This window comes from Myxine glutinosa, chromosome 14, assembly GCF_964187855.1.
Source record: "Myxine glutinosa chromosome 14, kmMyxGlut1.1, whole genome shotgun sequence".
In the NCBI taxonomy this organism is placed as follows: domain Eukaryota; kingdom Metazoa; phylum Chordata; class Myxini; order Myxiniformes; family Myxinidae; genus Myxine; species Myxine glutinosa.
In genome coordinates this window covers 28,949,654-28,967,488 of record NC_136274.1, presented here as the reverse complement: position 1 = coordinate 28,967,488, position 17,835 = coordinate 28,949,654, and the positions used below count along the sequence as shown (strand labels likewise).

The 17,835-nt window shown below is 43.7% G+C and overlaps 1 protein-coding gene across 1 annotated transcript in view; it reads right to left on the bottom strand.

Moving 5' to 3' along the window:
* Nucleotides 1-6,141: 6,141 nt before the first annotated feature.
* LOC137417507 (BMP-binding endothelial regulator protein-like) overlaps nt 6,142-17,835 on the bottom strand; it is a 57,193-nt gene continuing 45,499 nt past the window's right edge. The window contains exons 7-10 of the mRNA XM_078768069.1: nt 17,167-17,428; nt 8,612-8,847; nt 8,352-8,472; nt 6,142-6,889 (exon numbers count right to left, since the gene is read on the bottom strand). Coding sequence (XP_078624195.1) covers nt 6,726-6,889; nt 8,352-8,472; nt 8,612-8,847; nt 17,167-17,428 — 783 coding nt within the window. The 3' untranslated portion in view covers nt 6,142-6,725. The remainder of the gene's footprint in view (nt 6,890-8,351; nt 8,473-8,611; nt 8,848-17,166; nt 17,429-17,835) is intronic.

Here is a 17,835-nt window from a genome sequence, read left to right as displayed (position 1 = left end):
AGTTTGGCCGGGCGGCCAGCTCTAGGAAGAGTCCTGGTTGTTCCAAACATCTTCCATTTAAGAATTATGGAGGCCACTGTGCTCTTGGGAACCTTCAATGCAGCAGAGATTTTTTTTGTAGGTTTCCCCAGATCTGTGCCTTGACACAATCCTGTCTCTGAGCTCTGCAGGCAGTTCCTTCGACCTCATGGCTTGGTTTTTGCTCTGATATGCATTGTCAGCTGAGAGACCTTATACAGACAGGTGTGTGCCTTTCCAAATCATGTCCAAGCAATTGAATTTACCACAGTTGGACTCCAATCAGGCTGTAGAAACATCTCAAAGATGATCAAGAGAAATGGGAGGCACCTGAGCTAAATTTCAAGTGTCATAGCAAAGGGTATGAATACTTACAGTCACGTGAAAAAGTAAGTACACCCCGTGTAAAGTTTTGACTTTTTCAACATATTTCAACATACAGCTATTTGATCTTCATTTCAACAATATTGAAAGATAAAGGTGATATAATATAACAAATATCATGAAACATTTACATTTTGTAGTCCATTGTATAATTTAAATAAACATAAATGCAAATTTCACATGTGGAAAAAGTAAGTACACCCTTGGCTCTAATAGGTGGTATTGCCCCCTTTGGCAGAAACAACCTGAAGTAGGCGTTTCTTATAACTGTCTACCAGTCTCTGACATCGACTGGGAGAAATTTTTGCCAACTCCTCCATGCAGAATTCTTTCAGCTGTGCTATGTTTGAGGGGTTTCTTGCACGCACAGCTCGTTTCAAATCCCCCCACAACATCTCGATGGGATTTAGATCCGGGCTTTGACTTGGCCATTCCAGAACCCTCCATATCTTTCTTTTCAGCCATTCCTTAGTGGATTTACTGGTATGTTTAGGGTCAATGTCATGTTGCAAGGTCCACCTTCGGTTGAGCTTCAACTTGCCGACAGATGGCCTCACATTATCCTCAAGCACACTCTGATACAATGAAGAATTCATAGTGGATTCTATGATGGTGAGCTGCCCAGGCCCTGATGCAGCAAAGTTGCCCCAAACCATAATATTTCCACCACCATGCTTTACAGTTCGTATCAGGTTCTTGTGGTCAAATGCTGTCTTTGGTTTTTGCCAAACATGTCTTCTGGTACTGTGGCCAAATAGCTCTACCTTTGACTCATCTGTCCAGAGCACATTGTTCCAGAAGTGCTGGTCTTTGCCTAGGTGGTCATTGGCAAACTTTAGTCTTGCTCTGATGTTCTTTCTGGACAGCAAAGGTTTCCTCCTGGCACACCTCCCATGTAGATCAAATTTGTGCAGCCTCTTTCTAATGGTAGACTCGTGCACTTTGACATCAACAGTGGCAAGAGCAACCTTTAGGTCCCATGATTACATTCTGGGGTTCTTAGAGACTTCTTTCAGCATCTTGCGGTCTGCTCTCGGGCTGAACTTGCTGGGGCGGCCTGGCCTGAACAAGTTGGCAGTCGTTTGGAATCTTCTCCACTTGTCGATGATCTTCCGGACAGTCGAATGATTGATTTCAAACTGTTTGGAGATCTTTTTAAATCCCTTCCCAGACTCGTAGGCATCTATAACCTTCTTTCAGAAGGCCACAGAGAGCTAATTTGATCTAGGCATGGTGACGCCACACACTTCAACAACAAAGAGCAAACCAAACTAAATGTCTGAAGTTTAAATAAGACAGGTTCCTCCAAGATCCTCTCTAATGATGTTCTAATCATTTGCACCTGAGCTGGTGCACCTGATTCTAATTTTAGGTATTTGAAGTAGTGATAAATGTAGGGGTGTACTTACTTTTTCCACATGCAAAATTTGCATTTATGTTTATTTAAATTATACAATGGACTACAAAATGTAAATGTTTCATGATATTTGTTATATTATATCACCTTTATCTATCAATATTGTTGAAATGAAGATCAAATAGCTGTATGTTGAAATATGTTGAAAAAGTCAAAACTTTACATGGGGTGTACTTACTTTTTCACATGACTGTATGTCAATGTGATATTTCAGTTTTTTATTTTTAATAAGTTTGCAAAACTTTCTAAAATCCTGTTTTCTCCTTGTCATTATGGTGTATTGAGTGTAGATTGATGAGGGAAAAAATTGAATTTAAACGATTTCAGCATAAGGCTGCAACATAACAAAATGTGAAAAAAGTGAAGGGGTCTGAATACTTTCTGAATGCACTGTATATACGTCACCAGCAAAGCTCCAATGACATCGTAAACATGTGAGCGCCCAATGAGAGATCGTGAACACGTAAGGAACCAATCAGGTCATGCACCCTTCCTTAGCAACCGGCCAATGTCATCTCAGCCAATGGGAGGCCGTGGAACCTTCCAGAAGGACATTCCACCCAATAAAGCCCCGTGCTCATCATCATTCGGGCCTCTCTCTCGTCGTTCGTCCTGAAGCTGGCTGTCCTGCGTGCTGAATCGTCATCTGCCCTGAATCACCCTCGACCTGGATCGTCGCTCGTGCGGACTTGGACGCGGTGGTTCGTCTCATGGACCGTAGCAAAGCTGCACGGCCGGATAGATCCGTGCGCCATGCGCGCAAACTGCCGGACCGGGCACTGCGCACAGCAGCGGCCACCCTCGAGTCAGTCCCTGCACGTTTTCATTGGTACGAGAATAACCGGTGTGTGATTCATTCCCGTCTGTGTGTGAAGGCGCCTGTCAGGGATCTAGATAGGTAAGAATTGCTAAGTTAAAAACTGCCTCTCGTCCCTTTTATCTGTGCCTTGTAAATAAAAGGCCTGTACATTTTTTGGTCATTTTCAACCTGTTCGTATCGTCCTTTTATTCATTGGCCTAGTATAGCCCGAACCAAATTTGACTTTAATTCGGCACATAAATCACGCAGGATAACGCCGCGACCCACAGCGTGCGATCCGCTCGGCACACCAAAAGGTGTGGGAACGCGAAGGTTCAATCCCTGGTCTTTCCAGCTGCGTGCTTCGAAGGTATTCGGAATCCCGGTTGCTAACCCTTCAGCCCGTGGTTGGGAGATTGGCGATTGAAGTTGCTTCGCAACCCGTCGACCGTGAGCTTCGTCATGGCTGGCGGCCTGTGGACCCGGGGTCTGAGGGGAAACGGGGACTTCACCGCCCCCCCCTCCCCCCTCTAGTACGTCGACAGAACCGGAGTCCGCAACAATATTATTGAGGATGACTTTTCACTCATGGCAGCATTTTGTGAATGTACCTGCAGAAAATATTTTGCTTCACACTCATGAACAGGTGCCATCCATTTGTCCAACAAGGTGTGTTTGTGGAAGTGGTATTCGCGGAGATTCTTCATGCAACTCAAGTTTTGCTTGTTGCATTTGCCATGACGTGAATGTCCTCTTAATGTCCTCTTTCGGCGAGAATGAATTTCCCATCTTTGTCGTGCCTGTTCTTCAGTTTCTGCAGATGTTGTCAATCTGTGACACTCGGATTCAATTTCTCGCTGCTGACATGTTTGTTGTTCGGTTTCTGTATATATTGTTCTTCTGTGAAACTTGTATTCAATATCCCGCCTCAATCTTGTTAGCCCGTCCCATGCGCAGCAGAAGATGGGGTTTTGCAATCACTTCTGTGTGATTGTCAGTGTCTGTGTCTGTGTATGTGTCTGTCCGGGCCTGTACCTTTTTACCATTTGAGCTATTATCATCAAATTTTCACCTAAGCTTTATTATGAGAATAGGGAGAAGGCAAATTAATAATTTGGTCAAAAGATCAAAGGTCAGCGTCACATAAAATAGTCAATTTTCATCCGATTGACCTAATATTTATAGAATTTTCAGATTGGGTCAATGAATTGGCTCCCCAATCAAAAGGTAGAAGCTGATTGTTTTTTTTTTCGATCAAAAGGTCAAAGGTCAATGCTGTGTAAAACCACCTATTTTCACGCAATTGATCTAAAATAGAATTTGCATATTAGGTCACTGGTTTTTGACCTAATTGGTTTTTTAATTGTTTTTTTATGCTCCGTCGATGTGGCGTTATGTTTTCAGGTTGTCCGTCCGGCTGTCCGTCCGTCCATCCATCCGCGATAGGTTTTCGTTACCCTGATAACTTGAGAACGGCTAAAGAGATCTTAGTCAAACTTGTTGCAGGTATGTATAATGACGTAAAGATGAACTTATTAGATTTTGGGGTCGAGAGGTCAAAGGTCAAAAACTGTAAAAGGTCTATAACTTGAGAACGGCTGAAGTGTTCTAATTCAAACTTGGTACAGGTTTGTATAATGTTGTAAAGATTAAGTGATTAGATTTTGGGGTCATATGTCAATGGACAAAGGTCTGTAATAAGTCTACAACTTGAGAACGGCTGAAGTGATCAAATTAAAACTTGGTACAGGTATGTATAATGATGTACAGATTAACTGATTAGATTTTTGGGGTTCTGAGTTCAAAGGCCAAAGTTCAGAGGTCATGTCAGGTAAAAATGTGAGAATTTGTGAGCAGCTGAAGGGATTTAAATTAATACCTGGTACAGGTATTTATAATGATGTAAAGATTAACTGAATAGATTTTGGGGTCAATAGGTCAAAGGCCAAAGGTTATGTCAGGTAAAAATTTGATAACTTGTGAACAGCTGAATGGACTTAAATCAAACTTGGTACAAGTATTATAATGATGTAATAATGTGGGTGGAGGCATATCGGTCGACGTCGTGACATCGGAGTGTTGTTCTAGTTTTTAGATCAAAAGGTCAAAGGTCAATGCTGTGTAAAACCACCAATTTTCACCCAATTGACCTGAAATATAATTTTCATATTGGGTCACATAATTGGTTCACCATTCAAAAGGCGAGTCAATTGTTTTTTTTTAGATCAAAAGGTCAAAGGTCAAGGTTGCATAAAATTATCAATTTTCATCCAACTGACCTGAAATTTTAAGAATTTGCACATTGGGTTACAGAATTGGTTCACCAATCAAAAGCTAGAAGGTCATTTTTTTTTTTAGACATAAATCTCAAAGGTCAAGGTTGAGTAAATTCATCAATTTTCATATTTTTTGAAACTGTGCTTATTATTTTGAGCATACGGAAGAAGAAGACGTCTGAATACAAACTGCTGCAGACAGGCTTTGCATTTTCAGATGCTTTCTAGTTTGTTCTTTGGTTTCTGTAGATCTTGTCAATCTCTGATGCTTTGCATTAATTTCTTCCCTCATTCATACTTGTTTTTCAGTTTCTGCATTTCTTCTACTCTCACATACGCTCTTCTCTTTTCTTGCTGTCAGCAGCTTTCTTGTGCGCTTCGGCATATTTGACTTTTTATCTGGGGTCGTGTAATAATAATATTAGCACACCGATGTCCTCATGCTGCGCACATGTACATACACATGACCCACACAACTAGTGGCCACTCCTGTAGTGAGTGAGTGCTTCTGGTCCAAACATATTGCCAACACCTCATCTTGCACCCCATCTTGTCATGGCTCGGCCATGGAAACCCATTTTATGAAGCTCCCGACGAACAGATGTTGTGCTGATGTTGCTTCCAGAGGCAGTTTGGAACTCGGCAGTGAGGGTTGCAACCGAGGACAGACTATTTTTACGTGCTATGTGCTTCAGCACTCGGCGGTCCCGTTCTGTGAGCTTGTGTGGCCTACCACTTCACGGCTGAGCTGTTGTTGCTCCTAGACGTTTCCACTTCACAATAACAGCACTTACAGTTGACCGGGGCAGCTCTAGCAGAGCAGAAATTTGACGAACTGACTTGTTGGAAAGGTGGCATCCGAGGACGGTGCCACGTTGAAAGTCACTGAGCTCTTCAGTGCGGCCCATTCTACTGCCAATGTTTGTCTATGGAGATTGCATGCCTGTGTGCTCGATTATATATACCTGTCAGCAATGGGTATGGCTCAAACAGCCAAATCCACTAATTAGAAGGGGTGTCCGCATAATTTTGGCCATGTAGTGTATATATATATATATATGTATATATAAATCGTCAACGAAAGGAGCACACTGACGTCATGAACATAAATTATGCTGACACGTCACATCCAAACTGATATGGCGTCCTGTGGCACTCAGGTCTTTGCAGACTGAGATTTTTGCATTTATGGTCACAAATAAATGAAAGCAGAGTTACCGATCCAGATTTCACACATCAGGACAACATTCTGCAAATCATTTATTCATGACCACACAAAGACTTTTCATTAAATACATCAACAAGGCGACGGGTAAAAATGCCCCATGGAATATAAACGTTGAAAACGTCACAAACACAATACCACCAACATAAACGCATTTAAACCCGAGAGAACAATTTTTTTTATTTTTTCACCAAATGAAGATTAAACACAACACGGTACTATCAAAATTTACCAAGAGAAAGTGAAACATCAATGTGTCACAAAAGTCAACCGATGAAGAAACCCATGAATGATGCAATGTGTTTGAACATTATATCCATAGTGTGGAATTGATTGATCTGATTACATGTTCAGGGATGATTATTAAGTATTGTGAAAAATCACGATCACTCACAAGGTTACACAATTTACGAAAAACAAAAGTGAGCAAGTTTGGGGGGAGAAGCGGAGTGACGTTTTCGGTAAAATTACGTAATGGAGAGATTGCAGATGTTGAACACTCACTTCAGAGGTCGAGAGAGATGGGCACGAGAGAGATAGAGGTGAGGGGAGGGAAGATGCCTTGAGAAGAGACACAATGAAGAAGATTAATTTTGTCACTCGAGGTTAGTCTTCCCAGGCCTCGAAGAAGGTATTTAGGTCGGGAGCAACAGAGCCATCTGGAAGTCGAGCGTTTCCTCCTTCAGTTCCATCATAACTCCCACATAGTCCGCACATCTCTCCAAAATAAAGTTCCTCACTCTCCAGCTCTACCTGCACGCGTCGCCAGCCTGGGGAGAATGACATTACACGGGATTAGGCTGCAGGGTGGAGTCAGGTTGGGGTGTGGGGGTGTGAGTGTGCTTTCATTGAGTGTTTTATCAGAAATGTTTATTAATTCTTAACATTCCATTCCTGTTGCCTGGTGTTGGCTTAGCGGTTCGGGTGCCTGCTTGGGATCCTAGGATCCTGGGTTTGAATCCCGGTCAGTTTGCCAAATTAACGCCAGGGGGGTTGATTCAGCCTGTCATCCTTCTGAGGTTGGCAAATTGAGTACTAGTTCACTGGTAATTCCCTGTGTGTCACAAGAGGCGACTACCAGGGTTGGTAGCAGGAAGGGCATCCGGCCATAAAACATTGCTTCAAAAAGGGGACCATGGTGCCCAAAAAAGGCCAACCCCTGCTCTGCGGGGGGAAATGGCCTCGAAAAGTGGTTCATTCCACTCCTGTCCCACACTTCGATTTGGGATGAAAATACTTATTAATTTATTGTTATTAATTATTAGGTCAATTATTAATTAGTTATCTCCTAATGAATGTTGGTGTAAGTGTTTCATAACTCCAGTTATCAGGATTGGGTGTTTAAGAAGCTCCATGTTCCTGTCTCTTTTCTACTCTTTACTTTTCCACTGAGCATTCTCAATCATTTACATTGTCATTTCTCATCTGTCACACAAGACCGCATCAACCTGGTGGTTACGTGCGTATCAGCCCCACTCAACCGCATTGAAATAGCCACTGAATGTGTTAGAGTGTGTACAAGTGCGAGCCCCACACGGCTCTGTTGAAATGACGGGTGAAACGATCAAGCGGGATGAGCAGGTGAGAAACTCCGTCACTGTGTGGGTTGCATACGCGAACATTGTGGGGATGGAGAGGTGAGAGGGGATGAAAGCCTCAGGGCAGGGAGCGCGCGACGGTGGATATATAGTTGAGCGGAGTGTAGCCTTAGAGAGGAGAGAAAAGGGTCCTGAGTGGACCACCAAAACCTCTACCTCATCCATCCTGTCACACCTTTTTGTATGTCCTATATCACTGAACGAGTGGGCATGTGAGCAGTTTAGTTTAAGGTTTAGGTGTGGAGACAATTTTTATCTGGTTGAGCGGGTCTACATCTTGTCGGTTTATTCGTCGTTTCCTTCTTGCGTCCCGAACTCAGTTCTTATTTATTTGACCTGTTGCACTTTTCAGCAGTTTCGCTGTGCATTTGAACTGCTGAATCGACCTCCAGCGTAACCAAATTTCCCTGTAAAACCGAAAGTGTGCGCCGAAATCACCGCACGGCCAAATCAATTAATCATAAGCACATCACACCATTGGGTTACCACTTGTGCAGAAAGCCTCTGCTTGGCACCTTGGGAGTTAACATCTGGCTGTGTCACGTCACCAGTTAAGGATATCAAATCTGTTAGAGTACAATAAGTGATGGGAGTGTTTACTGTCTCAATAGATTGAGTTGTGAGTGTCAGGTACCGTTGTATTTGACGGTGAAATAGCTCTTGGTGTGCAGCACAGAAACAGGAAACTTTTCATACAAGATGTGGAAGTCCCCACTTGGGTCATAATATGGCAGCTGAACAAGAACTCCATTAACCTGAGAAGGGAGAAATCAAATTAATATTTCCAACATTGATGAGGATACTTCGAGGTGAGGAAATAGAGGGGAAATAAATGTAATAATTAATGTAGTTAATGTAAATTAGTATCTACCCAGGGTAAAATCCCATGAGTACCTCAGTGCCCTTATGATGGATGAAACTGACGATCTTGCCGTAAACCATGATGTCAGCTCGGGTGGTGGATGAGACTATGGAATTGGGTTCAGTTTCCATATATATGAACACCTCCCAGGTACGTGGTTGTCCGGTCGGGCAGTGTGCGGCCAAAAGCAGCGTTCCAGTGAAATTGGATGAGAAATGGAAATTTTGAAAGTTTTTGAAATGCGGATCAGCACTGGCATGACATTCAGCTGCAAAGGATTGGGGTTGAGGGGTGAACCTAGGGGTCAAGCTTGGGGCTAGAACTCAACATGTACAAAAGTTTATCTGATGGAGTTTGACTGAACCCTTCATGTGGGGTTAAGATGTGTTCCAGTACAAATCATTCAGTGAAGTGAAGGATGAAGAAAGAGCAGGGGTTGGGGTTAGGGTTGGGGGAGGGAGAGATCGATTGGGGTAAACTGGGTTAAAACACTTACCACTGTGTAAAGTCCAGAACTATCTTTTGCCTCACCTGCATGTGTGCGTGTCAGTAAGTGATTCCGCACACAGACCAAATTTAATACAGTCCTCTTAGGTGAGGTACTTTAATATTACTCCTGAAGCGGTCTTAATCGCAGTTTGAGAAAGTTGTCTCATGCATAACCACAATACTTCACATCAAAATGAACCAGATGTTAATTTAGTGCTTTTAACGTGGATTATGTCACGTTCCTGAGTTTGTACCTCTTGGTAAGCCGTGACGTAACGCGCGCGTTTGGACCCAGAAACAGAATTATGACGCGGCGCATTACGTCATGGCTTACCAAGAGGACAACAAGACAGGAAGTCTAACAGCGGCGAAGCCGGGCTTGTAAAATATTATAAACCATAATCATATTACTAGTACCCGACTGCAAAGCCGCAATGAGCCGGCGAAGCCAAAGCCTCTTGCCACTATTTTACCCATCACCGTGGCATCAGTAGGTTAGGTAGTTGGTAGTAGGTAGGTGTCGTAGGTACCGTACCTAGTTCAAAATGACACCATTTGCATTCTGGATGAGATTAAAATTGATAAAATTTCCTTCTTAATTCGGTGAATTCCGTCTCAACTTCGGATATTTCCGGCCGTGAAAAACTATCCCCTACGGCCGCGAGATTTCTAAAAAATAATTCTTCGTCAATTTTAGAATATTTGACGCCGTTTTCAGCCTCCGAAACGCCGTAAGAAGCTTTAAAAAATATATTTTCAAATGCTCGAATCTCATTGGTTCCAGTAATTGGTGACGATTTTCGTTGAAGATAACCAGGGCCCGTGAGGGCCCGGGGAATGAGGTTGGTCTTAAAGTATTTTAATTACAAATTAGAGGTGTATAAGATTGTGAATCAAACAAAGACGGGTGAAACAAACTCCTATTGAACTTTTTCGCAATTTTTTTATGCGTACTTCCGCATCCGGAAGATGGCGGCCTCCATTGAGTGATTTGGTTTTTGAAATATTTTTTCAAATGCTCGAATCTCATTGGTTCCGGTGTTTGGTGACGATTTTCGTTGAAGATAACCAGACCCGTGCGGGCCGAGGTTGGTCTCAAAGTATTTTAATTACAAATTAGAGTTTTTTTTTTTTTTTTTTTTTTTTTTTTGTATACAAGATCGAGGCTCGTGAAAGAGCGAACATTAATCACACAGAAAGACAAACAGACACACAAAACAAATAACATCGGGAGCGGTAGACAAGATGGGGAGAGAGGGGGAAGGACACAAACACAACATTTGAGAGCAGGGACCGAGAGACATGGAGACATCGAGAGAACTGTGGGAGGGAGAGGGCTTTGGGGGCGAGGCATGGGAAGGGGGGGGGGGGGGGGAGAGGTATAAAACATATGGACACTGCCAAGACTTCCAGGAAAGAAGTTGGAATTTCAAACAAGGTGGATCTGGTGTGAATTAGTGGGGGTAGAAAAGATCAAGGTTTTGGATGGGGGAAGATAAGAGATGGTGGTGAACAGCTGTTTTGAAGACCTGGAGGGAGGAGTGTGATTGAAGTGAGTGTGGGAGTTTGTTCCAGAGGCGGGAGAAAAGAGGAATGAAAGAGTGAAGGTGAGCAGAGAGCCGAGATTTCGGCAGTTTAACCATCAGAGGGTGGCTGGCAGATCTTGTGCGACCTGTATGAATATTTGGGGGACAGAGCACAGAGAGAGCTGGGGGAGCAAGGCCGGAGAGGAGTCGGTAGAAGACAGAAAGACCACCTACCTGCCTGCGGTGAGTGAGTGAAAGGCCCTCAGAGATAGCTTCATCGCGGGAGATTCCAATGATTCTGAAAGCTTTAGATTCAACAGCGTGAAGCCGAGCCAGGTGTGAGGCAGGAGCACCAGCCCATAGGGGAGAACAGTATTCCATTGAGCTGCGGATGAAAGCCTTGTATGTGGTGAGGAGCTCAGGTGTGCCTAGGAAGGACTTCGCACGACGGAGGATGCCCAGTCGGCGACTGGCTTTGGAGGCCAGCTTGGAAATGTGGTTTTCCCAAGAAAGATCATGGCAGATGGTGAGACCCAAAAGCTTGAGCGACAGAACTTCTTGGAGAGGATTGTTGAGAAAGTAGATGGGAGGGTTGTCCAGTCGATCTTTTCGGAGAGACATAGTAAGAGTGTGAGATTTGTCAGGATTGAAAGACATGTTCCACATGTTTGACCAATCTGTGATTTTGTCCAGGTCTTCAGAGAGTGAGGAGGCTGCAGACTGCCAATCTGAGGGAAGAGGAATGGAGCGGCAGAGATGGAGTCATCAGCAAAGAGATACAGAGGATTTTCCAGAGAGTCGGAGAGATCATTGATAAAGACCAGAAAAAGCACAGGGCCCAGCACACTGCCTTGGGGAACTCCAGCCTGAACGGGAAGGGGAGATGAGAGAAATCCATTCAGGGCCACACGTTGACTACGACCAGAGAGGAAGTCCGCAAGCCATGCATGGAGATTTCCATGGATACCATAGGAGGAGAGTTTGGTGAGCAGAGCTGTGTGCCAGACCGTATCGAAGGCACGTGATATGTCAAGGGAGACAGCTCTGATTTCCTGTTTGGCATTGAGGACCTCCATCCATTGTTGAGACAGCAGAAGCAGCATGTCCAGAGTAGAGTGACCTGGTCTGAAACCAAATTGATGATCAGAGATCAAGCCATTGGAGAAGAGGAAAGATTTCATATCCGAAGCAATGATGGATTCCATGACTTTGCTGATAATTGGGAGCAGGCTGATTGGTCTGTAGTTGCAAGGATCTGTTTTTGCACCTTTTTTGTGTAAAGCGGTAATGTTTGCTGATTTCCAGGATGCTGGCAGATGACCTTGAGCAAAGGATAGGGTGAAAAGAACAGAGAGAGGGTGAGATAGAGCGGCAGAGCAGGATTTTAGGACCCGTGGGCTGATGCCATCTGGTCCAGTTGCAGAATCAGAGTCGAGGTTTGACAAAAACTCCTCCACCTTGTCAGGAGAGAAGGTCACAGAGTCCAGGAGCAGTTTGGTTCGACTGGGAAAGGTGGGAACAGAGAGAGATGGGTTTGGGACTAAGGATTTTGAGGCAAACACAGAGTTGAGGCATTCGGCTTTGTCACGTGCGATGTCAACTGTGTGGCCATTTGAGGTAAGGGAGGGGATGGAGGGGGAACAAACACCAGAAACGGATTTGACCAGACGCCACCAGGATTTGGAGGAAGGAGACAGGTTTGAGAGTTCATTCTTGAGTGAGGAGAGATAGTGCTTCCTGGCACTCCTGAGGGTAGACACACACTTGTTCCGAGCTTGGTGGAAGGAACTGAGATTTCCTTCAGTTGGATTAGCCTTCCAAGAGGCAAAGGCAAGTTGTTTCAGGGCAACTGCCTCACCACAAGATTCAGTGTACCATGGATGGGAGGAAGGGTAAGACAACTGAAGGCGAGATGGGGTAAATCTGTGCATGAGAGAGATCAGTTTGCTTTGGAAGAATTCCCAGGAAGAATTGAGGTCAGAGGCAGTGGAGATGGGAGACCAATCCAGACGATTGATGGCTGCTTGAAGACCGTCCCAGTCGGCCTGAGTGAAATGCCAGACTCGTCGACGCTGAGGAGGCTCTCTGAGAATGGCCAGAGAGATGTCCACTTTGACAAGCACATGATCAGAAGAACCGATTGGAGCAGAAGAAGAGCAGCAGACATTAGCAGGGAAGTTAGTCATAACCAAGTCTAGAAGAGAAGATACTCCATTGGCTGAGATCCGGGTCGGGAAATTGACAGATTGTGTCAATCCCAGTGAGTCACAGAAGTCCTTTGCTGAGGTGCCATGACTGGTGAGAGAGGAACCCACACCCAACCAGGTGGCATGATGACAATTTAAGTCACCACATATGAGGAAGAGAGAGTTGGGATGAGTGGATAGAAGTTGGTCCATGTTGTCAGACAGTGAAATGTAGATGGAGTCATCACTGTTTGGGGGACGGTACAGAACACATATGAACAAAAGGTGGGAGCGGAGAGGAAGACGTAGCCAGAGGTACTCCTGGGGGTGAGGAGGAGAGAGGGCAGTGCAAGGAGAGTGAGGAAGAGAGTTTTTGATAAAGATAGCCACCCCACCACCAGGCCGAGGCTCAGGTCTATCATACCGGAGGAGGGAGTAACCAGGAAGAGATATTAAGGAATCAGAGACATCTTGAAGGAGGAAAGTCTCTGTTAAGCAGATCAAGTCTGGATTGTCAGAAGCAACCTGTATGGAGAGATCAGTCAGGTTTGAGCGAAGGCCCCGGATGTTTGAGGTCCATACCGTTAATGAAGAGAGAGGGGGAGCATCGGGTACAGGCCAGGGGAGGGGAGGAGTAGGGTAAGATGAAGGATGAGAGGGGGAGGTAGGGAGAGCAGTTGTTAGTGTGTCAGCGATTGCAGAAGAGTTCCAAGAAAGGGAAGGATGAGGAGGATGAAAGGTTTGAAGGTGAAGGGATGAGGCATAGAGAGGGGTTGTTTGAGGGGGGGCAGAGGAAAGAAGAAGGCTGGGGGGGGGGGGGTGGAGGTATGAGATAGAAGGGAGACGAAGTGGGGAGGAGGCAGCTTTGAGGAGGAGGGGGGAGGAGGGAGAATTGGAGAGGAATGGTATGGAGGGAGATTTGAATGGGAGGGGTTGGGGGGGAGTTTTGAAGGGGAGGAGTGAGGGGGGAGTTTAGGAGGGGAAGGGCAAGGGGGGAGTTCAGGAGTGGAAGGGCAAGGGGGGAGTTCAGGAGTGGAGGGGTAGGGGGGGAGTTTAAGAGTGGCGGGGCAAGGGGGGAGTTTAGGAGTGTAGGTGCAAGGGGAGGGATTTGGATGGGAGGGGCAAGAGGGGAGTTTAGAAAGTGGATGATTAATGAAAGACGAACATTGAAAACAAATTGGGTTTGTTGTGATTTTCAAGTTAGCAATCCGGTTCAGAATGATGGAGGAGGGATGGAATGAATGTGAATTTAGACCATGTAGTGAGGGAGACGTATAAGATATTGAATTTCTTTTTTTTGAGGTGGAATGAGTTGGAGAGGAAATTGAGAAAAGCCTTTTAAATAGGAAGAAAAACAGCGTGTTGTAAAATACCACTGAGTAAAACACTGAAGGGGAAAGGTTATACATATTTAAATAATATTTAAACAGAACCGTGAACAATCTTATGTGCACAAAAATACCAACGGGGGGAGAGCCGAGAGGGACCACCACGAGTCACGTGAAGGGCAAACGGTGGATGGCAAGGAGTTAATGGGGGCGGGGCGAACAGCACACCTGGATAGAAAATACAGGATGAGTCAACAGTACACGTGGAGAAAGGAAAATAAATGTTTTTGGTTTTTTTTTTGTTTGTTTGGTTTTTGGGGGTGGGGGGGGGAGGGGGGAGGTGGGGATTTAGAACGTTAGACAGATTATTATGTTCGGGGTAGAAGGGAAAAAAACTAAGAGCCAAGCAAAACACGATTAAGATAACAAACACCGACGGGGGTACAACTACAAGGCCGCACACGAGGAGCAGAACACGATTAAATAATTACAAGTTACAGGAAATTCAAACCAAAAGTAACTATAATCAAAACAATAACGCATGGACGATAAAATAACGAGTTGAAATTTGACAATCTATCTGGGGAAATGGGGGAGAAACACGTGGTCGAAGAACGAACGAACGAACGAATAAGAATGAATAAACGAATGAGAACAGAGAAGGAAATGTTTTTTTTTTGGATTTTTTTGAGTTGTGATTTACACAAGGAAGAGGGCTATGGGGTGAAAATATTGGGAAAACAGAGAACGAAAGTTATTGGATCACAAAAACACGGACCGCTGAGAGAAAAACAAAGCCTCAAGGTTGTACAGTGTTCACTGTACAACTACAAGGCCTCAAAACACGACCCGAATTAACACGATTTTCAATACAGGTATGAAAGATTTGCACCGAAAATCTTCGTCGGGAGACAATATATACACCATAAAATAAATAGTTATAACGAAAATACAAATGGGAACAATTACTTAACTTCGATTTCGATGGATAGCATGGAGAGCTGAGAATAAACGAACCCTCGCCAGCAAGACCGGAAACGGAAGTGACCGGAACCGGAATGGAGGTGCAAGATTGTGAATCAAACAAAGACGGGTGAAACAAACTCCAATTGAACTCTTTTCAATTTGTTATGCATACTTCCGCATCCGCAAGATGGCGGTCTCCATTGAGTGATTTGGTGCGTCCATGCTTGGTATTCTCAAGGGATCCAGCATAATCTGGTTTTCAACATAATACGTACGCGTTTATTCACACCGGCTTCGCCGTGCATGTGAGCAGCCGTGCATGTGCCTATTAGCTTTTAAATAGTCGCTAATGCCGTTTATAACATTAAACAAAGAAATTTGGAGGAATCCCGACATCTGTGAGGTAAGTTTTGCTTACAGAACTGAGCGAAGATCTACTGTGATCAATATACCCCACAAGGGTTGCGTAATAACATGATCCTTCTGCATCGTTGGAATGACCAGTAACGCCGATGCGTTCGATATTTGATAATCATTTTAACAATTGGTTTTTTGTTTTTCACACTGAATGAAAGACGTGAAGGCAGAGCATATCGATTGTGATATTCTCTCGGTAAGCCGTGACGTAACGCGCCACGTCATAATTCTGTTTCCGGGTCCAAACGCGTGCGTTACGTCACACTTACCAAGAGGTATGCCTCTGGGCTCGATTAGTGCACCCAATCTTCGGCACAAAATTGTACGACACACAAACTATTCTTGGGAAAAATTCCAGAGGCATAGAAAAGGCCCCTTTATATGGTATGTGCCATGTGACAAACGAAAGAAAAGAAGGGACATATTCCATAGCTTGTAGAAAATGCCAAATCATAGGAAATAAGGGATATTCCATGGCCTGTGGAAAATGCCAGATGATAGAAAATAAGGGACATTCAAAAAAATCTCATCTGCATACTGTACTACTCTTGTGTCCTTAGGAGGAACCAAGTAATGCTCTGGAAAAGTTCATATAAAGGGGTGCCAATTTGATTCATACAGCTGCATGAAGAAATAAATGTATTTTAACCTTTATATGTAGGGTGCCCCTTTATATGAACTTTCCTAGAGCATATATATATATATATATATATATATATATATATATATATATATATATATATATATATATATATATATATATTATATATAATTTGAAAGCAATAACTATGGCACTTAGGTGGAATTTGTTTCAAAAGCCATGAATTAGATGTATTGGCCGATGCATATTCCAAGTTTCAGCTAGTTTCAATGTATAGCCTTTGAGATATGAGCGCCAACCCATTTTGGGTGGACGGACGGACGGACAGACACCAATGTGAATTTGAGGATTTTCTTAATAAAACTCAAGAATGCGGAAACAGATGTTGCTGAAATTTAGAACATATTACCTCAACATACAAAGCATTTACTTCGGAAACTTGCAGCCAATTTCGTCCAGTAGAAGCCAAGAAACTAATTTTCAGTCCCCATGTTAAAGTTGCATACAGAGAAACCGTTCCATATAAAAGGAGGGGTGCTTGGCGCCTCCCTTGATTACCGATGTATTTATCATGACATATACGCACGTGGTAATTTATTGGGTGACGTATCAAAGTTATTGTAATGGTGCTGTGTGTTGGTCAATGAATGAGTAAGTGAGTAAGTCCGCAACTAGTTCTCAGATCTACTGCAATCTATATACCCCATCAAAGGTTGCAGCCAAAAGCAAATGTTGTCTGTGAAAGTGCGCTGTGAGTGTCTGGTTACTTCATAACTTACTATTTACTTCATAATCAGCATAACTACAGTCATTACCATAAGTCTTGTCCTGGTAAGTTAGACAATTAATAATTTGTTAGGTTTGTGTAATGTGTCCTGCACAACACCATGTTCTCAAATTGGCTGAGTTTTAAATGGTAATTGGCTGAAAATGATAATAAAGAGATTCAAACCCCCATCAGTTTGAGGTATACGTCATTGTATCTTTTCTTTATCGACCATCTTAATCCTTTTTTTTTCTGGCAACATTGCCCCAGTAAGGTCCTTGTGGTTGTTTGTGCAATGGTGAACATACAGTACGGTGTTCGTGGAATGGTGAAAGGTTGGTCCGTGAAGTTGTATCCCTTGCATGAGAGTCCACCTATTGACTCAGCCACTCCATCATCCACTGTGATATGAACTGGCTGTCCACTGGGCAAGGCGCGATGGGAAAGCCCGAAGGCAAGGGTTTTGAGGTCTCCTCGGATGTCTGCTGAAGATGCAGCGACTTTGACAATCATGCGGGACGAGCGAGTGTCCCAAAACCTGATATATCCTGACGTTGAGTTCGGAAGAAACTAAGGACAGAGAGAGTCAAAGTAAGGGAGGCACAGTTACTGACATTGCTTTGACCCATTTGATCAGATAATGCATGGGGAATGGCACCATAAATAATAGTAACGTCAAGTAAATACACTGCCAGATCTTTCCTTTTTACTTTTGTTACGGATTTATTACGGACCACACCAGATTTATATTCCTTGACAATGTACACTTTCCTTAAGGTTAAAAATTTTTTTTTTTTTTTTTACACAATTTTTTTTACCTAAAATTGTACTGCATTAAAAAAAAAAAGGTGAAAGAGCAGTGTAATCCCATCCTAAATTTGAAACCTGCGTTGAGGTTGAGGAGGTTCATCGGTAATCACGGTGACCAAACCTGACAGCAGTATTTTGGACTTGCACAAGCCCATTTATGATTGGCA